Raw genomic sequence first — 26,290 nt, 5'->3', positions numbered from 1 at the left:
TCGTAAAAATATATGGAGCTCTACAACTCCTTTGCATAACTCTTCTGGAGTTGCACTTTCCCAGGCTGGACTCTATTTTCTTTTTCCATTGCTCATTTTCCTCCCATTCTGCCAATTTTAGCCTAGCACAAAAAGTCCATTTCTAGCAGGTACTGTCAAAATACTCAGGACATGGGCCTTGCAGTCAAGAAATGCAATGCTGTGTTCAAATGACAGTACTAGGTGCCTCAGGGATCCATGACAATCAACACGCATAATTCCTAGCAGTGGAGATGAATTCCACTCACAGTTGTGCACCTCCATCTTTGATTTTTTCCTGTGCATATTTCTCCCAAAGGCAAGTAGTCTGTTTGAAGAGTGATGATTCACTCCTAGCTGAAGGGAGGAAGAGAATTCTGTTACCTATTATTAAGAATTACCTCGTTATCCCCAAGATTTCCAGCCTTTACAATGGGAAAGCAGCACACAGCTTTTATAAATAAGAATTATTGACTTTTTAAATAGTTTCAAAAGAAGAAACTCTGCATCAAATGTGAGTATAATTTTTGAACTACTACATAGCAGCAAAACTACATTAGACTTTCTGATTTTTCCATGGTATCCTTGGATAGATACACCACCCAGTAGACCATGTTAAATGCTCCAAAGGTAACGGGAAATAAAATTCGTGCGTATTTGTCTATCTTACTAGTGCCAGAATGAGAGGCAGGGGGAACAGGTGGTGTGACAGCAGATGGTTTTGCAGATGCTCCTAATGTATGAGGTGTGGTGGTCTGAATCTGCTCCAGTCTAGATCCAAGCAAGTGCTGAATGGAAGGGGATCCAACTGTGGCATGCTGGGATACAAATCCAGTTAAAATTGGGGTAGAAGGAGGAGCTGGAGGGGTAGCTCTTGCAGAAGATAATGTCTCTGATGCATTAATACGTGTGAAAGGGTTGGGACTTGATGCAGAAAGGGAGTGGGGTGTAATGTCAGAAGACCCCTGAGCTACAGAGGGAGGCTGGATGGAACTGTGCCTTGTGTCAATTCGACTCCCACCATCAGCTTCTGACTGTACTGTGGCATTCGTTCTTTTCCTCACATTTGAATTGGCGTCTGTACTCTGCAAAGTTACAAAAAAATACTAGTCATTCTTAGAATAAACACATGAACAGAAGCAATGGAAACTTTATAATCAAATATTAAAAGAAAAATACAAATATCAATAGTAGCTTGATCTTGAAGAATAAAAATATCACATGTTCATGGGAACAGATTTAATAGCATATAAAGTTATAAACAGGAATTCCTTTTACCTGTCACTGTAATACAGGTAAACATACCTGACACTTCACACTCAATGATATCCCTATGTAAACTTAGTACCATGAAGCTAAACATTCTTGGCTAGGGTTTTTTCCAGGTTCACCCTCAAAGAAAATACTCTTTGTTTGCATATTTCTTTGATGATATAAAAATAGTCTAGAACTGACCTACCAGCCAATATGGTTTTTGCATTTTCTTCTCTAGAAATGTAACTACCATACATTAGGAACTCTAGACATCTTCCAGAGCAGAGAAAATGATGTTATTTACCAAATCAAGTTTCCCCTTTTCCTGTTCATTCAGAAATAAAGCCAATGCATTTTCACATTAACCACTGGCAATAAATTATCAAGCTGCAAATGAACCAGTGAATAAACCAGTCTTCCATCTACTACACCCTTCCAGTTATTAACTAAGAAAAGTGGTGAAATCTCTGTCTTCAGGCAAGTCTGGATGACATTGTGAACAATACACTTAAGTCAAGTAGTACTTAGGCTGTGTAAGAAACTGAAGGACAGATAAGAATTTAGAGATGGCAAATCCAGCAGGGTTTAATGTTTTACTGATTTCTGAGAGTTCTTCTTCTCTGCTCTTCTCTGCATGTAAGAATAACCATAATCCCATCTCCTTCTGGAAACGTACCTGAAAAGCAGACTTTTGAAACATCAGCCCTGCACTTTCTAGATATAATACATGAATATGTTTTGCAAAGAGGCACGCTGCTTGTCAAGAGACATGGATTTAATCACTGGTAGGATACACATATTCTACAGAAGCAACACGGGCATAAATACAGATAGAACTAAATAACCACCAAAAATACATTTTGCCCATCTCTGAGTTATGCTTCTCAAGCATCACCTTGCATCATCACATGCTGCTTTAGCTTTGTCTCCATTACTTCCCCTTTTCTTTCCCTCCATACCAAAGAATCCAGCCAAAACTCACAGCACAAGGAAGAGAAAGACAGAAAGTAGGCAGCAATCTCCCTTTCATCCAATAGCTGTTCTCTCAGCTAAGTGCTCAAGCAGATTATAAATGGGGCATTATTTGAGGTACCAGTGCCTTGAACAGTGAGGAGAGTGACAACCATGCCTGCTGGCTGCATCACTTGCACGCAGTTGTTTTGTTCAAGGAAACAGAAATAGGAGCTGAAAAAATATCTAGGAAAAAAAAGGAATAAAAATATGCACACACATACACAAGGACTGCTCTGGAAGAAATGCTTTCTATTTTATTATGTTGGCTCATAATGTCAGAGGCAGATGTAGGTGGTATGGCAGTAGAGGGTGAACCTTTCCAACAATATTCCATTACATACTGTTGCCATGTGACAGATGGTAGGAAAGGGGTACTCTGACAAAACAGTGTCTGACATGGAAGTGCATAGGTACAGCAAAGGTATGGAATTGAATTCCTCCATGTAGAAACATTTTTACCCATTGAATTTCATTGACCCTAGCTGAATACTCATGAAAACCAAACAGTGGATGTGAGTACAGTAAGGCGGGGGATAGTGCATTTCAGCAAAGGCAACAGCACCACGAAATCTCAATCAGCTTATCCACTTACATCAGCTAATGGTGGTATGTTGAAAAACAGGGTTGTGTAGCTGAGAATTTGCTTTATCAAATGGTGCTGTTGTGCTCCTTGTATTTCTTGCTGTTTCCATGAAAATAAATAGGAGGCGTTACTTTCAGAGCTACCTATATATGTCACGGGAATTTCCAACACTCCCATCATGATCAGAATGCTGGCCCCAAATTCAGTTCATTGCAGAACAAATCAGTCACTGGTAGTATTACTAGCTTGAATTTGTCTGAAACTGTAACATACACAGCCATGAACAGCAGCCAGTTCACAGCTGACATATTTGCCAGCTCATGGTTGATACATTAAAGAATCCCTCCTAAGTTTCATGATTTTCCTTTCTGCACAGAACTGTGTCAATATATTTTTTTAATTTTTATTCATGAGCGCAATTCGAAGAAGCAGAAGTCTGGAATTACTACATAAGTACTAAAGGAAACTTACATCCTGAAAGAAACAATTATTGTACTGTTCAAAAGGGCAACCTGAGTCACTCTTTGGGAAGTGCAGACATACACATAGGTGTGCAATTGGGTACTTTCACATGAGGGTTATCAGTGACCATTTAACAGGTTAACAGTAGAGTAGTCTTTTAAGACTGCCAAGTTTAAATTATAAAACACAACCAGGACAGGAGTGTTTGCAATAGACCAAGAGGGTTACCTGCCATAATTGCAGCCCACAGACAGGGAGAGAAGTTGTGAAGCAGACCTGCCCTGGAGCTTGCACAAGATACGTCATCAGCTTTCAGCACCCATTACACTTCAGCATCCTTCCCTTTTGTGCATCAACTATAGATACTGGTATGACAGAGAACAGCCAGACTCTCTGGCACGTTACAGTCCCCTCTGTTGCTCCTGTGGGTAGTTTTTTCCATCACAACGTACACAAAATGCCTCCTCTCCCCCACAAGTGGGGCTGTCAAATAAGACCTGCTGTTGCTTCATCCACTACTCATGTCCCTTACAGTATTTATTCAAGAATAAATTTACCTGTAAAATTTCAAATTGTCCAAGTGTGTGACTTTCAAAATCTACTGGATATTTTCTTTGTTGCCATTGGTACACGTAACTTCCAATACTTCAGAAACCCAACATTTACAGAGAAAACCAGTTTCCCCCTCAGTATTATGATGTGTATACACAAATCTGCTGAAGCAGAGCAGAACATGTAACGATTCCCAATGTGAGTTCACCAGGACACTGTCACCACCTTCCCTCACAAACCCTTGTCTTGCACTGGCTTTATTCAACACTGTACCACAACAATAACTCATTCTCCTTGAAAACTCTCAGGGGACTCTCCTTTTCGGTTTCTCCAGTTGAAAAATTATTTTCAACAATGGTGTACATGTGTCCCTGTGTCCTCTTCTATTAAATGTTGGTCATCTGAGTCTTCCTACATTAGTCTTTCTCTGTACAGATGCTATCTCACAATCCTACATTATCTGAAAATTTCACCTAACTACTGCCTTGTGCTCTCATCACTAATAAAAATGTTAAATAAGGTTGATTCCCCATGCACAACCTAAAGAACCAATTTCCCTTAACATCAGCAAAGGTCAGATTAACCATTATGCTGTGAAACATACTCAAACGCTATATTTGATTTGTACTAATTAAAACATTCACAGATATTTCAGTTGTGGTACATATCACTGGTAAAAGTATACTGTGACAATGTGAATAACAAAATTATTTACCACAGAATCATTGAACATCCTGAGTTGGGAGGAACTCATAAGAATCATCAAGTACAATTCCTGACTCCATACAGGACCACCCAGAAATCAGACCATATGTTTAAGGGCATTGTCCAGACATTTCTTGAACTCCAGCAGCTTGGGGCAGTGACTACTGCCCTGGGAAGTCTGCTCCATGCCCATCACCCTCTGGTGAAGAACTTATCCTAACACCCAACCTATAGATCCATGCAGTTCTCTCAGGTCAAGTCGCTGTCACCAGAGAGCAGAGCTCAGCACTGCCCCTCTGCCCTGCCTCTCTGCTCATAGGGAGCTGCAGGCCACCACAAGGCTTCCCCTTGTGGTGGGCAAAGGAGTATAAAATCTTGCTGTCTCCTAAAAATATTTTACTTGCTTGGTGGTTGTTTTTTGTGTTTGTTTGATTTTTTATTTTTTATTTTTTTTCAAATAACAGTAAGAAGCACAAACCTACTGCCACTCAGTAGCTTTTAATTTGGAGGTATGAAAACAAGAAATAAAACATGAAAATCAAACGAAAGTCTAATTAAATGCAACCCAAGAAATGAAGGGATTATTCAAGTAAAGATTCCTTTTCAAGGGCAAGTCAGGAAAACACTCATTTATCCTGAGCCAACACAGAGCTGTTGTGCTGCTCCAGATGGGGCTTCACAGGAAACACTGAGTCCATATTTTTCACATTTTCACTCTGGATTCAGAAAGGAAGTCACTTTCTAGAGACATTTGGGTGAGATTTTTGAGAGACATTTAAAATGCTGTAGTTAAGAAAGGCAAAATGAAGTCTGAAAGCTCTCATCAAATGGAGGGTATCACTGCATGCAAAACCAGCTAGCTTCAGTGTGTTTGATGAAGATTGGCTTTTTATAAAACAGGCCAATTTACTGCATATGTAAATGACATCTTACTCTTCCTTTGAAACAACCTATCATTCTGACCAGCTCCATACTTCAGAAGCACCAGCAAACTATAAGTTCTAAGTACTATGCTTCACTGTATTCTATTTCAAGAGGATGCCATCTTTCAGAAGAGATTCATAATCATATGGACTAATGAAAGAGCGAAAAAGTATATACAGAAAAATTTAAACAGCTCCCACCCTATGCTTTGACCGGGGACAATGGAATAGAACAGGATATTCAAATTCTGTCAGGCAAGGAAATAAAAGGATCTGTTTACATCTTCATTCCCTGGAAAATTGTTCCTCTTCAACATGGAATGCACCTTAGCCTCCCAGTCTGTTGAAAACAGCTGGAGCACAGTAACTATGACTAGCAGCTCCTGAAGCCCAAGCTAATACATATTCTGTAACCCAGTGCCGTGTAAATCAAGTGCCTGTTGTTTTGAGAGTCAGAGAATGACTTGGCAAGTTAATTTATTTGAGAATATGGAAACTGTTATATCACAATCAATGAAACAATATTTGCAGTATTGCAAACAATTTTTGAAACATTTACCGTATTACAAAACCATATAAACTCTTGTTTTAATTTTTAGCATACTATTTTGCAGAGCTTCTTTCCTCTAAAACAACCTTAACTGAAATGGTGAAAAATACATTCAGTATGAATTCTTTCCATGTCCTGATATAAGATGTCTTTTTGCTAGTACCGGAGCATGAAGTCATAGAATCATATCATAGAATCACAGAATGGCCTGGTTTGAAAAGGACCACAATGATCATCTAGTTTCATCCCCTCTGCTATGTGCAGGATCACCAACCACCAGACCAGGCTACGCAGAGCCACATCCAGCCTGGTCTTGAATGCCTCCAGGGATGGGGCATCCACAACCTCCTTGGGCAACCTGTTTCAGTGCGTCACGACCCTGTGAGGGAAAAACTTCCTCCTAATATCTATCCTAAACCTCCTCTGTCTCAGTTTAAAACCATTCCCACTTGTCCTATCACTATCCACCCTCATAAACAGCCATGCCACCTCCTGTTTATATACTCCCTTCAAGTACTAGAAGGCCACAATGAGGTCTCTCCTTCTTTTCTTTCCAAGCAAAAGTCTGTTTCACTTGGCATGGAGATATGATAACTAAACAGTTCTCCTCACAGGTGTAAAATGTAAAATTAATATGGCTTTCTTCCCCTGACAAGTGGATTTGCATGCAATTGACTATGAATAGTAAGACCAACAAAGCTCTCGGCATACTTTAAAATGAATCTGTACAATCTACTGTTAAATAGTATGGCAGACTGATGGAGCAAATCTGATGGTCACTATCTGCGATAGAATGTATAAACCAAAAATTTCCCCATCACACACAGAAAAAAAAAAAAAAAAAAGAAAGAAAGAAAAATTCATCAGATCATTTGCTTTTCCATTTAAGCTCAACTTCAATGGATACTGGTGTTTACAACCGCACTAAAATGATGCACAAATATGAGTCAATCTAAACTCTTCAATATTTAACAAGGTTGGCACTCTATAAACAGATGTTCACATGACGTGGGAATCCTGAAACTTCCTTAAGCCTACATAAGCATTTACTGGAGCCAAAAAACAAAATACTGGATTGTTTTCTATGTATTACCAGCTTTCTGACAAGCAAGCCAACTTTGCACTTCAATGAAGTCAGACTGCAAATTTAGCATAGCGTGCAGCAGCTGAGCTGAGATTCATGGGAATGGGATCATCAACACAGCAATACATAGCACGGAACTGACAAACTTAGTCATCTTCTTACAGAACAAAGAGATAACAGTTGCAGTACATCTTTCCTATGATAAGACCAACCTAGAATCTGTAAAACAAGCAAGAACACTGTTTAAAGTCGCATGCCAAGTCCTGGGAAGAAAGTAGCAATGATAAAAGCAAATGCCAGGACATCAGGTGACTTAATCCTTATGACTGCATTTAAGTGTGTAAACACCAACAACACTGCAAGCTGCAAGAAATACTGTTGGTACAGCATTCTACAGTTAGCTCCTTTAGATATCTCAGCAGCCTCTTCCTATAGTCTGTGCTCCACACAGAAGCTTTCAATCATTCTCTGAATTTTAAACTGTTTTGTAGTTTGTATAACAGGCACATTCTAGTGCGATTAGAATCCAAAATAAAGCAGTTCCTACTGGCCAGCCTAACAAAGATTCAGTATTATTCAATACTGAAATTCTCTTCATAAGCCTCTGACCACCAGAGGACACAGCCATCACACACCTGCTGATAAGCAGGTGTATATTAACTCTAAGGCCATCTACCTGTAACATAATCCAGAGCTGCCATTCTAATCAGCCTCAGCATTCTTTGAAAAATTGCTCAACAGTTCCACAGTTGGGTACATGGCATTTCAGCAAGCCCATCCTACTACTTAATCTCCTCTCTTTTAATTTGAAACCATTTCTCCTTGTGCTATCACAAAAGACCCTGCTAAAGAGTCTGCCCGCTTCCTTTTTATAGCTCCCCCTTAGATATAGAAAGGCCACAATCAAGTCACCTCACAGCCTTCTCTTCTCCAGGCTGAACAGCCCCAGCTCTCACAGGCTCCCCGCACAGAGAGGCGGCGTTCCATTCCTGGGATTATTTTGCAGCCCCCCTCTGAACACACTCAAGCAGGCTCCCATCTCTCCTGTACTGAGCACTGCACATGTGGATGTGAGGTGGCACCACTGCAGAGCAAAGAGGCAGCATCACCTCCCTCACTCTGCTGGCCTCACTTATTTTGATGCAGCCCAGGATATGGTGGGCTCTCTGAGCTGCAAGGTCACATTGCTGGCTCATGTCCAATTTCCTATCCATCAGTACCCCCAGATGCTTTCCAGCAGGCCTACACTCTATCCTTACACCCCTCAGATTGTATTGGTAGTGAGGGCTGCCATGACCCAGGTGCAAGACCTTGCAAACCTCATGAGGGTCACCTGGGCCCACTGCTCAAGCTTGTCTAGGTCTCTCTGGATGGCATCCCAACTATCAGTCATGTTGACAACACCATACAGCTTGTAAACACACCTGCAAAGTTGCTGAGGATGCACTTGATCCCACTGTCAATGTCACTGATGAAGATATTAAAGAGAACTGGTCCCATAAGGGAGATCTGCACAAAATTACTAAATTTCTTTGGGTAGATAAATCTTTTAAGCACCTAATCACCATTTGGGGCATTTACTCCCCTCAAGGTTAAAAACAAAAACAAGACCAACACCTGAATAGGGTACCAGAATCAAGGCAGTTTTAAAGTTCCACAGAAGAATTTTAGTTATTTACTAGAATAGTCAAGCAGATAATGAAGAAATGTTACTTTCTTTAGGGAAATAAAAAGTGAAGAGTAAAGAAACATTTTTTATGCCTCAATATTGATTTTGCAAGACTAATCTTAGTCTTTTATAACAGTATTATTGAGCCTTCTACATAACACATGTTAATTAATATATCAGAAAATCAGAGATGTGCTATATAAGGCATAGGTTTCCAAAACAGGGGGATTTCAGTTAATTCATAGAAAAATTCATGCAAAAGTTGGAAGGCTTAAAGCAACCGAATCCTGGCATTATGTACTGTTTAGCTGCAACATGAAGACTGTTTGTGTAGCAATTAAATAATATTTTCCTATTCAACTCCACCGCAGTGCTTTTTATCCTTTCCATTCCTTCCTAAAAAAACAGTCTGTTCTTCTGGGAGGACATTGCATACCCTGCCAAATTCACACCATTTGACATTTACTAGGGAAGTAGCATGTTGTCATCAGTGTAAATAATGCTGCTAATCCCAATTCCCACTGAGTCACCATATTGCTGTGCTGCTAGAAAATACACAACTTGGAAGAGAAATCTAGCATGTCTTACTATTATGTTGTAGAGCCAGTCAATCAAATTTTTACTGAAATAGTAGTAGAGCTTTTGTTTTGCATTACAGAGCCCTGGAATATAATCAAGTAAAAGATCCACCTGCCACAAAACACAGTGTATTGCAGTTTGTACCTTTAGTAATGCAAAGAGCAGTGCAGACTATCTGAGGAGAACAAGTGAGAGGAGGTAAGCTGTAACAGCCAGTCCACCATACATGGTGCTGACTTCATGATCTCAATCAAATGGGGAGGGGAGAAAGGTTAGAAGAGCATTCCACGTTGTATTGCTCATAACTAAAAGCACACAATGTGAAAGAAAAATGAATTCAAAAGTTAGAGATACATAAACAAGAAAATTAGAAGTTGCTTTTTTTCCAAAAAATGGATGCCAAACCAATGCCAAATAAATCCATCCACCTGTTCTGTAGTTAAGAGACATATAAATATACAAATTCATACAAATAGTCTTAGAGATTGTATTTATGACAAAAATAAAAGAACTGAGAGTTACAGGGCAAAAAATGTACTAGGATAGGTTGCATGATAGTCAGTTGTGGAGGTGCTCTGTATAATGTCTATGAAAGGAAGAAGAGCTGATTAAGGATGAAAGAGATTCATTATTTTCTTTCAATTTTTTTGTGACCTTAAAGCTGTATTTGAATTTGCTTCAGTAGTCTGCTGAAAATGCCTTGAACAGTCCTTGCCTCCTAGACTTTCCCAAGCTTCTCAACATTTATTTCTTCTAATTCCAATTTTCCCAGAGTAAAAATGAAATCAGCTAGAAATCTCACACATAGCTATGAAAGTGAACAGCAATTCATTGTCACTGCGCTCACAAGTATTGAAAACTCATAGTGGAGGAGAAACAAAACTGAAAATTAAGTATAAATACTTTTAAGTAATTGTAAGCAGAACATTTGAAGAGGCTTAAATTCATAAGCATCATTTCATACTAGTCATCATGATCATGAGGAAAAACCATAAATTCCCCAAGATTTTGCATAGTAAGTGATATCAAACAATCTGAAAATCTTACTGCTGTCACCATACAGGTTTATTGTGATGGTGTTCTGAAACAGAACCACACATTATCATTTTTTGTTTTCGTTTTGTATATTTGTACTACAAAAAGAAAATAAGAAATAATAAGGTAGTTGCAATTAGATCAATACAAGACCTTACTGAATGCCTAAAACTTACAAGGAAAGTAACTTTTATTATTATTAAACAGAAACTTGAATTATTCATTCTAATGATGAAACCATAAAGAGTGCCTTTTTTCAGGAGATCAGCAGAACGACAAACACTTCAATATTTTTAATTAAAAACTATAAGGCTTAATATTCTCTAGAATAATCATTTGAGAGATTGGCATTACCAAGCTATGCTTTGGTTTCCAAAATAAAAGCCTAATCCTAATGCCATATAAATTAGGTCTCCCAGTAACTAGACCAAACACCATCAAGTCATTGAGCATCAGATGCTAACAGCAGAGCATCTCTCTCATATTCCCTTACCCATAACTGTGGTAGTTTGTTATGATACTTACAGAAGTTTAAAGAGTGATAAATTACCACATTTCCAAGGAAGGTTTGGAGAAGACAGCAATCCAGCAGGACTTCTTGCTTGGTCATAAACCTAGAGTTGAAATTAAACTTCTCCCTTTCGTGCATATCAGAAAAAAATCATTCCCACTTTGAATACTGAAGTCTCATTCCACGACTTTGAATTCCAGCAGTTCTGTTCAATTAATCACCACCCAGCTATTTTTCTGGAATTCAGTGGAGTTTACATCACACTTTAGTTGGATCAGAATCTAGCGTCACACCTAATACTACATTGTGTACTTTCAGTAATTACTCTGCTCACATGGCAGAATACAAGTGTCTCTGCTTCCAGTGTAAATTTATTCCACATTCAAATGTATTAAAGGTAAAGCAGTCAGGTTTTTGGAAAAAGACCAGAGTTTTTAATGTAACACTTCAATTTATACTCTTCAGAAATACATATCATGTAAAATGTTAAGAAAAATATTTACAATTTTTGACCTGCCATTTATGCCAGTGTCAGTATCCCAATTGAGATGTGGCTGCTCCTCAGATAATTTCTTCCACATATAAAGAGATGGTATTAACTGCACTTCTCCATTTGCTGGCAGAATGGAAGCTATTGTACATCCCGATCAAAAGTAACAAGAAAAATGAGAACATTGCTTATAATCTCAGGAGGTGCACACATCACACCAGTATGCCCAGTAAGGACAGGAGTGTGCATCCATGAGACAGTGAAGAACCTGACCCTCAAGTTCCTTTATTAAATGCTATTTGGCCAACGTAAGATGACATTTATAACATTTAAATGCCTTCAGAAAACAGGAAGTTTGGGAATTATAATCTCCTTGAAATCAACTCTGAAGAAATTATTCCATTCAAAAAGTTTGCTCAAGACTGACCTGGTTTTTTTTTTGGTGTTTTTTTTTTTTTTTTTTTTTCAAGTTTCACACTCTTGAAACAAACAGCTGACTTTGAAGCTCATGCTAACAGTGTTTAGAAGCCTATTTTTGAAGAATATTTTTCAGTAACATTTTTCATCTCCAAAATTGGATAGGTCTTTAAAAATAAACTTCATAGGAATACAGGGAAAAGGAAACAGTGCAGAAGCATAAAAATAGACTCAGGAGTCCAATAACAAACTATAAATCATTCATTTCCATCACACGCTGACTTGCAACATCATTTCTGCTTTTAGTAAAGAAAGGAGTTCAGAATGCTTTGGGACAGGTTAGCTCCTTCCAACCCTAAAGTAATTAAGCTTGGTCCCAAGACAATGAAATTCCAGGAGACAATGGTGTAAATCAGTTTTTCCTTGATCTCTAGTGATTGTGCTAACAACAGAATTTCTAGCACAGCAGTGGCAATATAGTACAGGCTCCTTAAAAAACAAAACAAAAAAAGCCCCATCAAGCTGGCTTAAGAAATCAAATTCTATAATATAGCTATGGAGAAAAAATGTCTATCATTTACCTTGAGAAATAATGCTTAGAAATGATACGCTATAGGCTATCACTCTGCATTCTTTGTGTACCACAAATTTGCAGTGAAGCAGGGATTTTAACCTCTGGAAATCCAGCACTGATTAGACAGTATACATGGAGAAAAATTAGATTTATAAGACATAAGATTCAAGACTATCCTTTTAGACCTAGAACTGAAATATTAAGGAGAAAGACTGTATCACACATCACGTTGGAAAGCAATGTACCAGTCACATTAGCTTCTAAAGACTGTTCTGTGAAGCAGAATACACGGACAGAAATCATCACTTAGTTAATGAAGGCACTGCCTGATAGATAAGTCTAACATATCTGTGAGCTCATTCCCTACATTTCCCACAGAAAAGCAAACACAAATTTTAGCACGGGCACGACTAGAGAAAACACAGTAACAGTGCAAATAATATTATTATCACTGCCATACAAACTCATAGTGTTCACATATAAAACTTCTAAATGCTAGATTGCTCCCTTGAGTGTTTTCAAGATCCCAAAATGTGTCAGCAGATTACCAAATCTACCTCAGATATATTAATTTTGCAGTGGAATAGAACATTACACCTCAAGTTGCCTAGCTTTAAAGTTGGATGAATCTGTGTGGACTGTTGTTGCTGTTGATGGGTTTTGTTTGTTTTAAAACAGCTTATCCAAAACATTTGTGTAAATGGTTAAGTACAAGACCAACACACAAAAATTCTGACCATGAATCACAAGTAGTATTTTAAACCTCTGCTATTACAAACTGAGAAGACTTTTTCTTTTGGATTTAATTACATTTTATAAATAAATCCAGTATCATCTTTTATAGTGCAATTTATTTTTCTACAGACTCAAGTAAAACCTGACTATCTCCTAAACAAATACTTATTAACACTACTCAGAGTGCCTGATATTATATAAAACAGTATGCTGTATTGTCAAAATTAGCCAGATAAACTAACAACTCTAATACCTCTATGCACAAGAAGAACCACTTGCTGCTATAAGCATATATTTTCTTATTCCTGTCTCTTGCTAGCAGCACACAGAGTGACATGTAATAAACTCTTCAGGAACACATCTATTCTTTTAAGTTGAACTGGGAGTAGCAGAACAACATAGCCAGAAGATTGAAAACTCTGATGATTTATGATAGGAGAGCAATGAAGAAAAATGGAAGTGGGTGGACAGCAACTGAGGTGTGACATCAAATGGATTGAGTGGGAAAGCAAAAAGAGCAAATGAATAAGGAAAGAAACAAATGAGATGTGGAAAGACACAGAAGACAAAATTGCCAAGAGTTCATCTAAAACAGTAGTTCTTAAATCATGACTCAGTAAAAGGAAATTAGAAAACCAGTCTGACAGGAAGAGTGAATTATGATGCTGCTGTCAGTGTCATACATCTTGAGTGATGTTGTCAGGAGAGCCAGTCATAACAGAGTTACTGGCCTACCATATGGTGAGTGCAAGTGTGGAATGACTTTGTTAGCTATGTGTCTGAAGAATAGGAGAAGGAATGCAGCTGCTAGCAAGGAAAGGGGAACCAAAACAGGGAGGGAAGGAGAATCATTGGTGAGCTCAACTGGAAGCAAGATCATACCCTTGTTAACTGGTCCACACAACTGAGGTAACTACCACATAAGTCTCAAAACCTCGAGCACTATGAAAGCTGAAAAGCATTCTGTTAAGGGCCCCAAAATCTTTTCAGAAACTGAGGTGAGTTCCTGTGCAGATATATAGGTAACATAAAAATGACATCCATGGTGCACACAAATGTTTTACCCAGTGTTCTTTAAAAACTTCCTGAAATTATAACTGAATAAGAAAGAAAATTCTACACAGGCAACATGTGCAGTGAAAGGAGAACAGCGATGGTTGAGAAATTCTCTGAAGTATAATTGCAATGTTTTAGCATATTTTAATTCATTTAAAAAAAAAATAATCATAGAAGATAACATGTTCTCTATATAATCTGTAATATCTGGTCTGTATTATCAGTCCAAGCAGAATCAACACATAAAGGAAATGAAACTTTCCTAAAGATATCCATTCTAACCGACCCTCACTAAAACACAACAAAACATAGAAGAGATGGCAGGTATGGACAGGCATAACCTCCTCCTCCAATCTCTAATACTGCACGTAAAAAATCAAATAAAGTTTTACAGGATTTTTTCATTGAATATGTCATAGCATTAATCTTGCATAATACTAACTTATACTTCATGCAGGAGAGAAACTTGTCTGCCAGACACTTATAACAACTCTGCATCCAGATTCTGAAGAATAAGCTGAACGCTTTTTTCTGATTGCCCTGTAGAGGGAACTGCATGCCTCCAGAGTAGCTGTCCCCAAGGAAATGCAAAACAGGCTCTTCTGTTTCACAGTTCTGAAATGGAGACACAAGTCTGGTGAGTTGGGCCAGGATGCAGAAGACCAGCTGAGACTAATGTCAAGAACTTTATTCATTGCCTCCTCTACAGGGAATAGGAAGATGCTGGAATGGCAGGGGAAGATTTTGGGGCTGAAAGGAAAAAAGTTAAAGGCCTGTTTTGTTGAGAAAGGCTACAAAAAGAAAAATGGAAAATATTTGTGTAAACTGAAAACGTACCGTGTGCGTCACTTCTGTATTTTTTTCTCTTTGTATTGGAGCAACCGGAAATTCAAGGAGGGATTTTACCGTCTTCCTTTTGGCTCTTTCCATTTGAATATTAGTAAAATAGTTGACAGCAGCAAACTCAATAAGAGCAGAAAACACAAAGGCAAAGCAGACCGCAATGAACCAGTCCATGGCAGTAGCATATGATACTTTTGGCAGTGAGTGTCTTGCACTGATGCTCAGTGTCGTCATTGTCAACACTGTGGTTATTCCTTCAAAGAAACAAAACAAAAGCACTGCTGAATGCAAGTAAATCAGACAGAGAATATGAAAGTAGACAAACAAAGAGTTTCATATCACCTATGAGCGATTTAAATCTCTATCTCTGATTGTAAAGCCAACTATTATGAATGAAAAAGCAGTTACACTGAAAAAAGTTATAACAAAAGTTACTCCAGTGAATGTGACACTCAATCTTGACATCAAATGGAAGAAAATAAATCTCCTACTCAGTTAAATATATGTATATATATTACCAGAAATCGAAGTAATAATACTAGAGATTTTCACATTTAAATCAACACAGGAAATACAGTATAACATAACTACCTTTTTTCCAGCACTGCAAAATAATGCACTGTGTAATACTACTGCTATTACTAGTCTATTACTGCTCTACTACTGCAAGATTCAGATGTTGCCATCAGACAACGCACCCTGTGTTTGCTTGATAAGACAATCTTAAGAACCTCTGAGATCCTACACTCAGCAATCCACTCTTCATAAAAATGAACACAGGAAAGAACTGACAGTCAGAGTGAAAACAACTCATTGCTCTGTTAGATTAAGAAAATGGAGGAAAGCCTTTCTATGCATCTTATGACTACTGCATTAGATTTAAGTCCCAGCAATCACCATGTACTAATGAGCAGAGTTGTACACACACAACAGGTAACCAGTTTTTAAGAGAGCCATGCCTTCACTAGATCACTTACAGTTCACGTGCAGAAATGGTAAAAGTCTTCAATACATATTTTTTATGTCAAATTTTGTAGAATTTCCTACAACAAATAATTTTCTAAACGTTTGAATGTAATTAAGCTGATTATCAGGTGTATGTTTTGCTCACTGGACTGCAAGAACAGCATGATTTTTCCTTTAATGGTTTTGGAAAGCTACCTATTACTCTGATCACGCTCATAAACCAGATGCCACTAAAACATGGCAAATATTTTTGGTGCTAAGGAAAACTCAAATATTACGTTAACAACTCTGTTAATTAGTAAGTCATAACCTTATCTTTCAAATCCTTCTGCTACTAGTCGACCAGTTAAATTTAATTAGGATTTCATCTTCTGAAAGAATAACTTCAATTAAAGTATACACGCACGAACACTGAGCAAAATATGACCACTTTATTGTGACAGTTCAAGTGTCAAACACTAGCTATAGAAAAACAAAAAATGATTTTTTTTTTTCCTCTCATCCAAACTATTCTAAGACTAGTTAAAACATGAAGTATCCCACGTCTCCCACATAAAAACTACCATGTACAGGGTGAACATTGCTCAAGTGCTACCACAATGATCTCAAGGAAGATTGACAAGTGCATGTATCTTCACTTTTATGAAAACAACATTGTACTCACACAAGATTAAACGTATGTACGGAAAGAATTCAAAATAATTGATAGCCTGTTTTCAAACAGGACCTTCACCCACCCTGTTTCTTAAATAGGCATATCTCATTTGGGTAACTTATCAAGAAAAAACCTTCAACTAGACATTGTCATACAGAAAATAGGACAAAATTAAGCCAGTCTCTCATATTAGAGCTTTTTGTTGCTGTTGCTAGCTTAATTTTTAAAGACAAAGAAGCAGTGTCTAGTTCATAAAAGCTCAAATAGCATTTCAGAGCAAACTCAGCAGGATAAAAAACACAAAATCTTCCTCAGTGGGAAGGTGTTAAAAAACACGCCACTAAAAATATTTAATTCTGAGAAAGAATTATGGGAAGTTATTTTATCCTGAAAGAGACACATCCCTGCTTACTCTATCCTTCCTGATTCTACTCTTGCAGTCTTCAAGCAAATAGGTACTCTGAATTGTGTTTTAAAAAGACATTTACTTAATAGATTTAAGAATAGGATGAAATGACTCAAATGACAAATGAATGGAGCAGAGGGCAGGCTGTGACAGTATTACACTGTCTATTACCCCAATCTTCCTCAGTTTTTTCCTATTAAAACATTCCTCTGAGAGACTTGCAAGTTGCCACTGTAGCTGTTCCTAGATATGTGCCAAGGGAAGGAAATTAAGTTCTGGTAAAAACCTGTGTGTACATGTATATATACGTACACACACACATAAGATTTTACCACAACTTAATTTCCTGCCCTTGTGTTTATACGCATATACACACGTATATGCACATATATACATATGAACTGCAACTATCCAGAGCAAAATACTTGCAAGCTTCTGATCAGAATTACGGATAATTGTGAAAAAAATATACTATTTTACTATTAAAAAAAAAAAAACTTGATTAGAAAAGAAAATTTTCTCTTTCTCACTTTGAGAAACACTAGTCTTCCTCAACCATCAGATTCACATGCCTATAGCTCTTACTGGGGTAAGTTAGTAAGATTTATTAAACTCTTAAAAGTTTCAGCACCAGAGCAAGAAGTCTTTATAAAAGCTATAAACCACTACTTCACATGCAATTGCATAAACATGCCTGGCTAATATGCAATAGACCAGTGCAATGTCCTCACATCTTCCAACTCATCCATGCCTTCTCTGGCTTATTTGCAGCACTGCTACCCAGCTTTTTTGGACTATGGTGGTCTCAAGATTCACAAAAGAACCTGAAGGATATGTGCTGCTGTTCCATGCATACTTTATCAGACCACTCAGCACTCACATGCTAAAACTGGAAGAGAAGTGTGTCATATGGTTGTAGTTAAGTCAAATGACTGAACACAGATTCATTACTAGAATTTAGTTGCATGCCCAATCCCTCCCCATTTTATTCTACTTTGTTTTTAATATGGACATAAGAAAGTAAAAGGTCACACTTATTTGTGAAAAAGTGTCCTGGAAGACAACTCCCAGCAAGATACTCTTATTTCAGGGATACGTAAATAAAGCACTCACCAGCAAGATAAACTGTTCAGACATCATACAACGGGTTTGTAAGCAAGAGATTATGCATGTGTTCTATTCAAGTGGCATACTAGAGCTACATAAAAAGACAGATGTTCTCTGAATGCTATCTCTCAGCCACACAACTTGTTAAACATTCAGAATATATAGCAAAACCAAATTATGTCTTTGTTCCATGTGAAAAGCATTCATAGAGCATCATGTTCAAAATCTTTTCCACAGTAACAGACATCTTGACAGGCAGAAACTCCCTAGATTGTTCCTTGCGTGTCCTTTCTGTGTTATCTTTGCCAAGTTCTCTCCAGCCATGCATTGTCCAATGGAAAGTCTTTTGTTTAGCTTATCCTGACTGTTTCTCTGGAAAGTCAGTATCACATATCATATTCTCATATTCATAGCTTCATTTTTACATCTTGTCTGCAACATTTCTATATTCTCTTAAAATTACTTTTAGGGTCCCTTTTGGCACTTGACAGAAAACTTTATAAAAGTACTTATAGCCATATTGTATGACATTTCTTTTCAAAGCATATTAGAAACTAAATGCAACTTAATAGATGTCCAAACTTTATTATTATTTGTTCCCAGCTTCTTATATGGATATACTGACACATATTTCTTCTATTGCTGCATAATTTGTGCATTTTCATTACCACGTTTTGTTTATAAATACAGATTCTACTTTTCCAGTTTATGGCTATACTTAAGAAGTACCATTATTCAGCATTACTGGAAAGACATGTGAAACAACATTCCTGTTTGGCGGATATATTTTCTTATAACTAATGATTAATCTTGTCTAATTTGTGATACCAAACAGCGTTAAGACTTTACTTACATGTTTGGGTGAGCTATCACGTAGAAACATTAATTCTTGTCCCTCTTTCCAGCATCTAGCTATATCAAAGCTTTCTTGTAGAACATTTTCTTGATTAATCTAGCTTTCTACTAGAGTATATTGTAAAGTCAAGACATTTCTCTCTATGAAGACTGCTTTTAAAAATGTTTTTGTCTTATTCCTTTGTTAGGAACCATATTTCCATTTAATTCCTTTAATTACTTACACTTAATCTTCTGCTGGAGCTTTTAAAATTTTTATTTTCAGTGTTTACTGTACCATCACATTTAAACTGTATTTTGATTAATTCACTTTTAATATCTTGCAATCATTTTTCTTTATTAATTCATTTTCATAATGGCAACAGTAGACAGGAAAGAAGATCACTATAAATGAAATTACATCTAAGCTTTACCCTCTGCAAGCTTCCACTGATGACATAGATATCTATATATCTACATTCACATGTTCCCAATCAAGTTATTTTAATAGGATTTCAGAAAGCATGCATTCAAGTACTGCACTGCTGCTCACTGAAGGATAAAACTGGTCTGTATACAGACTAAGGAATAAATCATTTCAGGCCAAGTCTTCTCATCCTGATACCCCAAGCACCTAAAATCCTCACCAGTGTACACCGACTTGCCACAGACAACCAGGTTAAGTTTGGAATATTTTCGAGAAGCATCTTTTGAATCCAAGGTCTCACAAACTAATTTATTTATACACTGATAGTGACAATTCTTCTGAGTTTACCTTAAGTCCTTGCATCTGTGCCAATACAGAGGCAGTACACTTGTGACCTTGTGTCTAGTCTAGAGAAAATAGTTGAGAAAGCACGATAAAAAGTGAAAAACTGAAATAATTACCAAATACAGTTCTAGCTGGTACAGATTCCTTATTTATCCAAAATGAAACTTGAGAAAGGATGACGGTCATAATGCACGGGATATATGTCTGAATCATAAAATAACCCATTTTCCGTCTGAGGTGGAAATAAACTGTCATAACAATATATTCACCTAAAAAAAAAAAAAAAAAGGATTTTTCTGACTACACATTTTTTTTATGTCACAGATTAATTGTTCCAAACTATCAGCTAAGATTCTTTAAGATTCATACAACAACATATTTAACACATATAGAAAAGAAGACATCTTATGAGACAAGAACAAAGATAAGTTCTAAACAAAAAATGTTGGAAATAGAAGGTCCTTATAGTGTCATTCTTAAAATGCTATCTAAAATATTATAAATGTGTAGCTAAGTCTGGATCAGTTTTTGTAATGCAAGTATGATTTGAAAATTCCTTTAGCATCTGCTGAAGAGAATACTCTAGGGTTATATATTAGCACCACAATGATAATGATATAAATGCAAAAGTCATTAACAATAATTAAAAATAGTGTAAGTTTAGATGAAGTATCATTACGCATATTAAACGAAACAATTACATTTTCAGCACAAACGGAGTAAACTATCTAAATAGTAGGAAGAATACAGGAAGAATTTTGTAGCCATAGTAGGGAAACCAGGTCATTCACCCATAATAATTGATATGTGAGCAGGTCAACTTCTATGGTACTGCAAAATACTGTTTTGTCCTTAAGAAAAATAACCAGAAAGCAAATATGTGTTGTACTGCTCTATCTGTTTAATTATGACCATCTTACAATACCCAAACTTGCCGATATTTAGAAAATGATTCCAATTTTTAAAAATATTTTGAGAGTATGCTTGCTTATCAGTAAACTGCTCATAAGTGATACTTCACTCATTTAAGATGCCCATAGTTGCCATTTGTGCTGTAAGAAGTAAGGCAAATCAGCAGAAGTATCTATTGTGACTAATGCATTTGTGCTTATGCTTATCTGACTAGAGGGTTTTTAATGGTTTTAATAACCCATTCTGTATGCTCTACTTTTATCCTGAGCTGTTTGTTCCACCAAACAAAGGAAGTCTTTTGCACATAATGTGGTTACAGTGCTGAGAAATTACTTCCTTACCCAGGCATCCTCTTGACTCTTCAAACTGCATTTTAAGCAGTGATTAAATACTCATTTTGTCCCTTGGAGAAATGATCTGATTCTAGCTTTCTGAAAGACCTTTGCAATCTACATTAATGAATCTGCAAATGTATATCTGAAGGACAGAAACCTAATTCAGATCTACGCTTTCACCTCCTAATATATAGCCTATGACATTCAGTAAAATTCCTTATATAAAAGAAAGAAAAAAAGCCTAGAGTAGTATTACAGGTTTAGTTTGACTCAAATTGACTCTTACTGATGCGATTCCTACCTGTAATAGATTTAATGGTTTCACTGGACACCGTATGCCCTAGCAGGTCATACTGAACTAAACTGGAAGACTCCTCAGGAACTTCCACTGACTTCTCAGGTCCTTTTGTCCAGGTATAAATCATTTCACTCTTTGGATATGCATCTACAACACAGTACCAGTTTGCATAAATAGGAAACAACTTCTCAAACCTTACTAATGCCACCTCCCCAAATTTACCAAAATCAGTAAGACTCGCAGTAACCGCTTTAGAAGACAACCTCTGTGTTACCCCCCAAAAAATAAATTGGAGGCTAAGGTAGTATATCAAGCATTATACACAAATTAGACTTCACATTCAAATATGAAGTTAAACACTACTTCTTTCTACATTGGCCCTTAGTAAACATGGGCAGGTTATCTTCAAGCTAATTTAGAAATTTCTATCCAAAATTTTAACATTAAAATATACTGTTATGTAAAAATAGCATGATAAGGAAGGTACATTTTGGAGATGAAGTGCACATTTCTTTACATGAAATAATGATTAGTCTAAAAGCAGAAATTTAATTTCTTCTGCCAGAAACAGAGGTCAGTAAAAGATTCAAAGCAGCCCAGAAATAAGCACACCCAAAGAAATATTGTAACATTTAATATAAAAGACATCACTTACAGCTAGCATTCAATCCCTATGCAGTCCAAACTCCTGTTAAAATTAAATTAAACCAATCTTGCATTTGAAATTTCTACTTCAAGTTTCACTGAAAAAGATACCAGATTAGTGTCAAACACAATTTCTACTGATTTATGATTCTGCCCTAAGAAATATGCCAGTGGAGAAGTCCCCATTATTGAAGCTTCCCTAGTGCACATCTGATGCCAAAGCCACTTCTAGCAGGACCTGGTTTCTAATTTCAATAACTGGGAAGAAAAGCCCTATCAGAGAAGCATCCTTAATATCCTCCTTTTGCTTGGCTATTGAGCTGTATAACCTAAATGTATAAGCTAAGGGGATAAGCAGCTTCCAGCAACCTCTAACTTCAGAATTCAGGGGTCAAGGAAAACAGATTACTGTCCAGCCACCGACAACATCCCAGTGAAAAGCAGAAGCCAGTGACCAACGAGGCTTAGAAGAGTGACAAGATAGAAAATGAAGCACATCAACCATACCCACGTGATCACAGCAATCTCTGTTGTGGAATAAAATCAAAAAGGACTCATTTCTATCTTTCTCTGTTGTGTGCAAAATGGCCCAAAACATTACTCCTAGCAAAAGTCAACTATAGGATTTTGGATAACCTTCACACTTCAAAGCAGAAAAGGACAGTCATCTGCACTACATTGAGACTTCTCTCACCAGTCTAAAAACTATCTAGCCTGTACTTGTCATGCAGACTCCCTTTACAGGCCAGGAGATAGGATATAAGATGAACAAATCTTCATACTTAACCTGACTCCACTGACTGTAAAGAAAGACAAATAAACAGCTTCCCCAGGCACCTTTTACCTGACTGCAGTAAGCTGAGATGAATCCCACCCTCTTCTGCAGAGTCTCTCTCGCTTCACTGAGTGTTCAATTCATCCCAAGGAACCAAGAAAAACTATATACTTCAAACAACAGTGTAGCCAGTGAGTTTAAAACAGTATCTGAATCACGGTCCACTTTTCAGTTCTCTGAAATGAGTTTAATTTTCAGGTCCTAAATAAAATTCCCAAAGAACTTAACAGGAGTTTTGTCTGCATATGGATTGCATATCACAACTAATATTCAGAAAATTCACTAATTTCTCAAAATCTACTTCTACTATTTAAATTCTGTAGTTACAAGAAATTTCATAATTGTAACTTACAACTCCCAAATTTGAGAGGACAAGCATGACCATCCATGGGAAAATCCACTAATCTCATGGGACACTCTGCACTTATTGTAAGCCTATAATGGAACAAATTAAATAGTCTCTGGTTGCCATTTTGTCTAGGCAGCACATCTTTTGCATACAGTAATTGTAAGAAGCTGAAAAACAAGCTAGATACCTCATTGTATACAGGATCGTGCCATTCCTCATTATTCTGAAGAGTTTATTTGGGGCGGTCATGTTATGTGCAACAGACTTTTTCCCATTCCTGAAGAAAGTGTCAGGAGTCCACACCTTCGAGACCATCAAGTTGTTAAGTCTTAAAATTTCAATAGGGCCATCATATTTTAATCTTTTGTCTACCCATGTCTGACGGAAGAAGACATCCATTGTATACTCCTGTATTTTGCAGAAAAATTGCAGAAAAATAAAGATCACATTTGCTTGTATAAGTGTTTCCTGAAAAAAAAAAAAGAAAAAAGAAAAAAAAAGAAAAAAAAGAAAAAAAGAAAAAGAAAGAAAGAAAAAAAAAGAAAAGAAATCCCTCAGGAGCAAATAAACTAGCAGTAAAGAAAATGCTAAGTCCACCACACAAACGTAATGTCACCAATTAAATATTTTTGTGTACTCCTTAACTTAATTTCCCACATTAGTCATATCAATAAATTGATACACATGTTTAATCATTAAGGAATAATTAATCTAATTAGATTGCAGGAAGCAGGCAGTTTAATTTGTAGTCAAGTATATAACTGGAAACAAAATGATCTGTAACAACAAATGTCAACATTTTAAAAGACATTTTTAAAGAAAAGATAGCCAGCACTGAAAAAATAAAATAAAATAAATAGATAAACTAAAGTATCAGGAGAAATGATTACTTCCATTTCAAAGCCAAAAAAGGGAAATTTAACTTCAACTGATTAAAAGTGAACTTTCAATAGAGGAAAGCTGAACATTTTCTTTGTCATGTCCACAAAACACATACAATGAACTATTCATAGACTTGTAAAAACGCACATTTATTTTTAACAACATAGCTATTCCATTCAATTCCTCAGAAAAGTTATTCAAGTGCTCCAAAGGAAACATATAAACTGCAGAACTGCAGACGCAAGTACATCATGAGAAATCACATGCAAATTAATTGATAAAGGAATGCATTTCTCATCTTGGGAAGTTAAAGCATTTTAAAACAATTACGAGAACAATTACACAGCATTGAAGAAGGTAGCACAGGAAACTTCAGTCCCTTGTAACTTAAAGCTGCATCTTTGTGTTAAGCCAAATAATGCACTTAGAATTCATTTCAAACTCCTCTGCATATTATTACCACTTTAAACTACTTGTATGGTCATATTCATATGGGCACGGATGCATCTCTACAAGTGTAATGCATCTTAGAACTACATTTGGTTTCTTTTCTATGGATGTATACTCCATCTTGCTTTACTGTTGTGTGGAAAAATGTGCAGATTATGGCCTGAACAGGAGACTAGAAAGGGCTCATGTTACCTTGGGAAGACAAGTAAACCACCTCTAGCTTCTGCATGGAGAAGAAATTTGCTCTACAGCTGTAACTAAGTATCCTCTCTTTCTGTGCATGGCCTTGACTATCCTGATGCACAATGCTTTATTGTCTCCCACTCATATATATTGTGGCAGTACTAAGGATGGTTAGCAGACATCTTGCTAGCCTGCTGCCACTGGCATCCGATGGGGATGATCCCAGAGCAGACACTATTCCAGTCGACAACCACTGGTGCTGGGACTGACCAGTCAATTTCCCCATAACACGAGTACCTCTCTATTAAACTGATGAATGTTAACTTTCCTCTGTGTTCTTCCTTCAGGACTGGTAATTCTTGAGCAGAAGTGCTGACACTTTTGCATTACAACAGTGAGTCTATGAGAAGTCTCTCTTCTCTGTCATCTCTTGCTAATAATTTTGTAGCTTGCTGTAGCAGTTTCTGTTATCAGCATGCACATGATAGATCTTGTAAAATGAGAGTTCAACCTTTTTCATAACTCTGAGAATCAAACTAAACCAGTTCTAAAAAAACATTCAGATTATCCCATTCTGAGACTCTCACACTCCACACTTTCAACAAGGTTTGTGAATACAGCCACATTCATATCACAATGGGTATATTCATTTCAAAACCAATTCCAAGATCCCTGAAAAGCCTCCTAATCAATCCCTAATGACAAAAGGGGAAACATCTGCTGTAAATTCTCTTTTTGCCAGTTCCTTACCTACCTCCATTTCTTGTTTTCACTCCTGCCTTCTCCAAGGTAACCAGTAATTTCTCATGAGGCAGCATATAAAATGCTTCACTGCAGCCCTCAATTTAGAGTGGTGGCACACATTACTAGACTTATTATTCCACATTCTTGGACCCTTTGTCACATTGAACAGCATCATACTGTGCATTGAATGTGTAAGATGCAATTCCACACAAGACAAGCATAAGGACCTAGTCCTTGAATAAAAACAGCTTGCTGTCACATACTTTTCCCCAGGATAGAACCAATCACTTGCCCCAGAAAGCGCAGGATAGCACCATGTATGAAGGACATTACCGCCATGAAACTGCCTTTCCCTCAGAGAAGTATAAACATATAAATGTACATATGGCTCTGTTACTTCCATGTTTCATATAAAAAAATCCAAGAAATGAGAAACCATTGTGTGATTTAAGGGTATGTTGTAGGCACATTGCAGTGGATTTGACCCCAAATGCAGTTGCCTTTCAGGTACAAATAACAGTACAAGCAAATGCAATGTTTGTCTTCAGTGAATACTTTGTGCATGTCATTTTGACATTCAATTTCTGCAGACAGTTATGAAAACTCCTATTAGTCAAATGTTTGCTGAAATTGATGCTAAAAGTGGCCCAAAGACCAACAAAGGGAATTCATCTGAAAAGAAAATGTCAACAAGTATTTGTGAAATTATGTCGTTACTATTTACCTGAGAATAACACGCATTTGAGAAGGGAAAGGCAATTTCAAAGACATTACTTTTTTTTCCCCCACAGTATGCTTACTGTGACACTCCCCACAAGGCCTGATTCTGTCTCTACACCACAAAAATCTGCTTTTTTGGGAAG

At 37.0% G+C, this 26,290-nt stretch overlaps 1 protein-coding gene across 2 annotated transcripts in view; it reads right to left on the bottom strand.

Annotated features, from left to right (window-relative positions):
• Positions 1 to 569: 569 nt before the first annotated feature.
• GABRA4 (gamma-aminobutyric acid type A receptor subunit alpha4) overlaps positions 570 to 26,290 on the bottom strand; it is a 35,468-nt gene continuing 9,747 nt past the window's right edge. The window contains exons 4-9 of one of the 2 annotated variants that reach the window (XM_042871265.1): positions 23,356 to 23,576; positions 23,172 to 23,254; positions 21,343 to 21,486; positions 19,911 to 20,063; positions 15,049 to 15,308; positions 570 to 1,103 (exon numbers count right to left, since the gene is read on the bottom strand). In XM_042871265.1, the coding sequence (XP_042727199.1) occupies positions 570 to 1,103; positions 15,049 to 15,308; positions 19,911 to 20,063; positions 21,343 to 21,486; positions 23,172 to 23,254; positions 23,356 to 23,576 (1,395 nt within the window). Of the gene's footprint in view, positions 1,104 to 14,341; positions 14,827 to 15,048; positions 15,309 to 19,910; positions 20,064 to 21,342; positions 21,487 to 23,171; positions 23,255 to 23,355; positions 23,577 to 26,290 lie in introns of those variants that run through there. The other variant, XM_042871266.1, reaches the window with a different exon arrangement.

This window comes from Lagopus leucura, unplaced genomic scaffold (assembly GCF_019238085.1).
Source record: "Lagopus leucura isolate 7727_CA_CO unplaced genomic scaffold, USGS_WTPT01 Super-Scaffold_100004, whole genome shotgun sequence".
Lineage (NCBI taxonomy): Eukaryota > Metazoa > Chordata > Aves > Galliformes > Phasianidae > Lagopus > Lagopus leucura.
The sequence above is the reverse complement of the archived record's forward strand: the minus strand, read 5'-3'. Positions and strand labels throughout refer to the sequence as shown.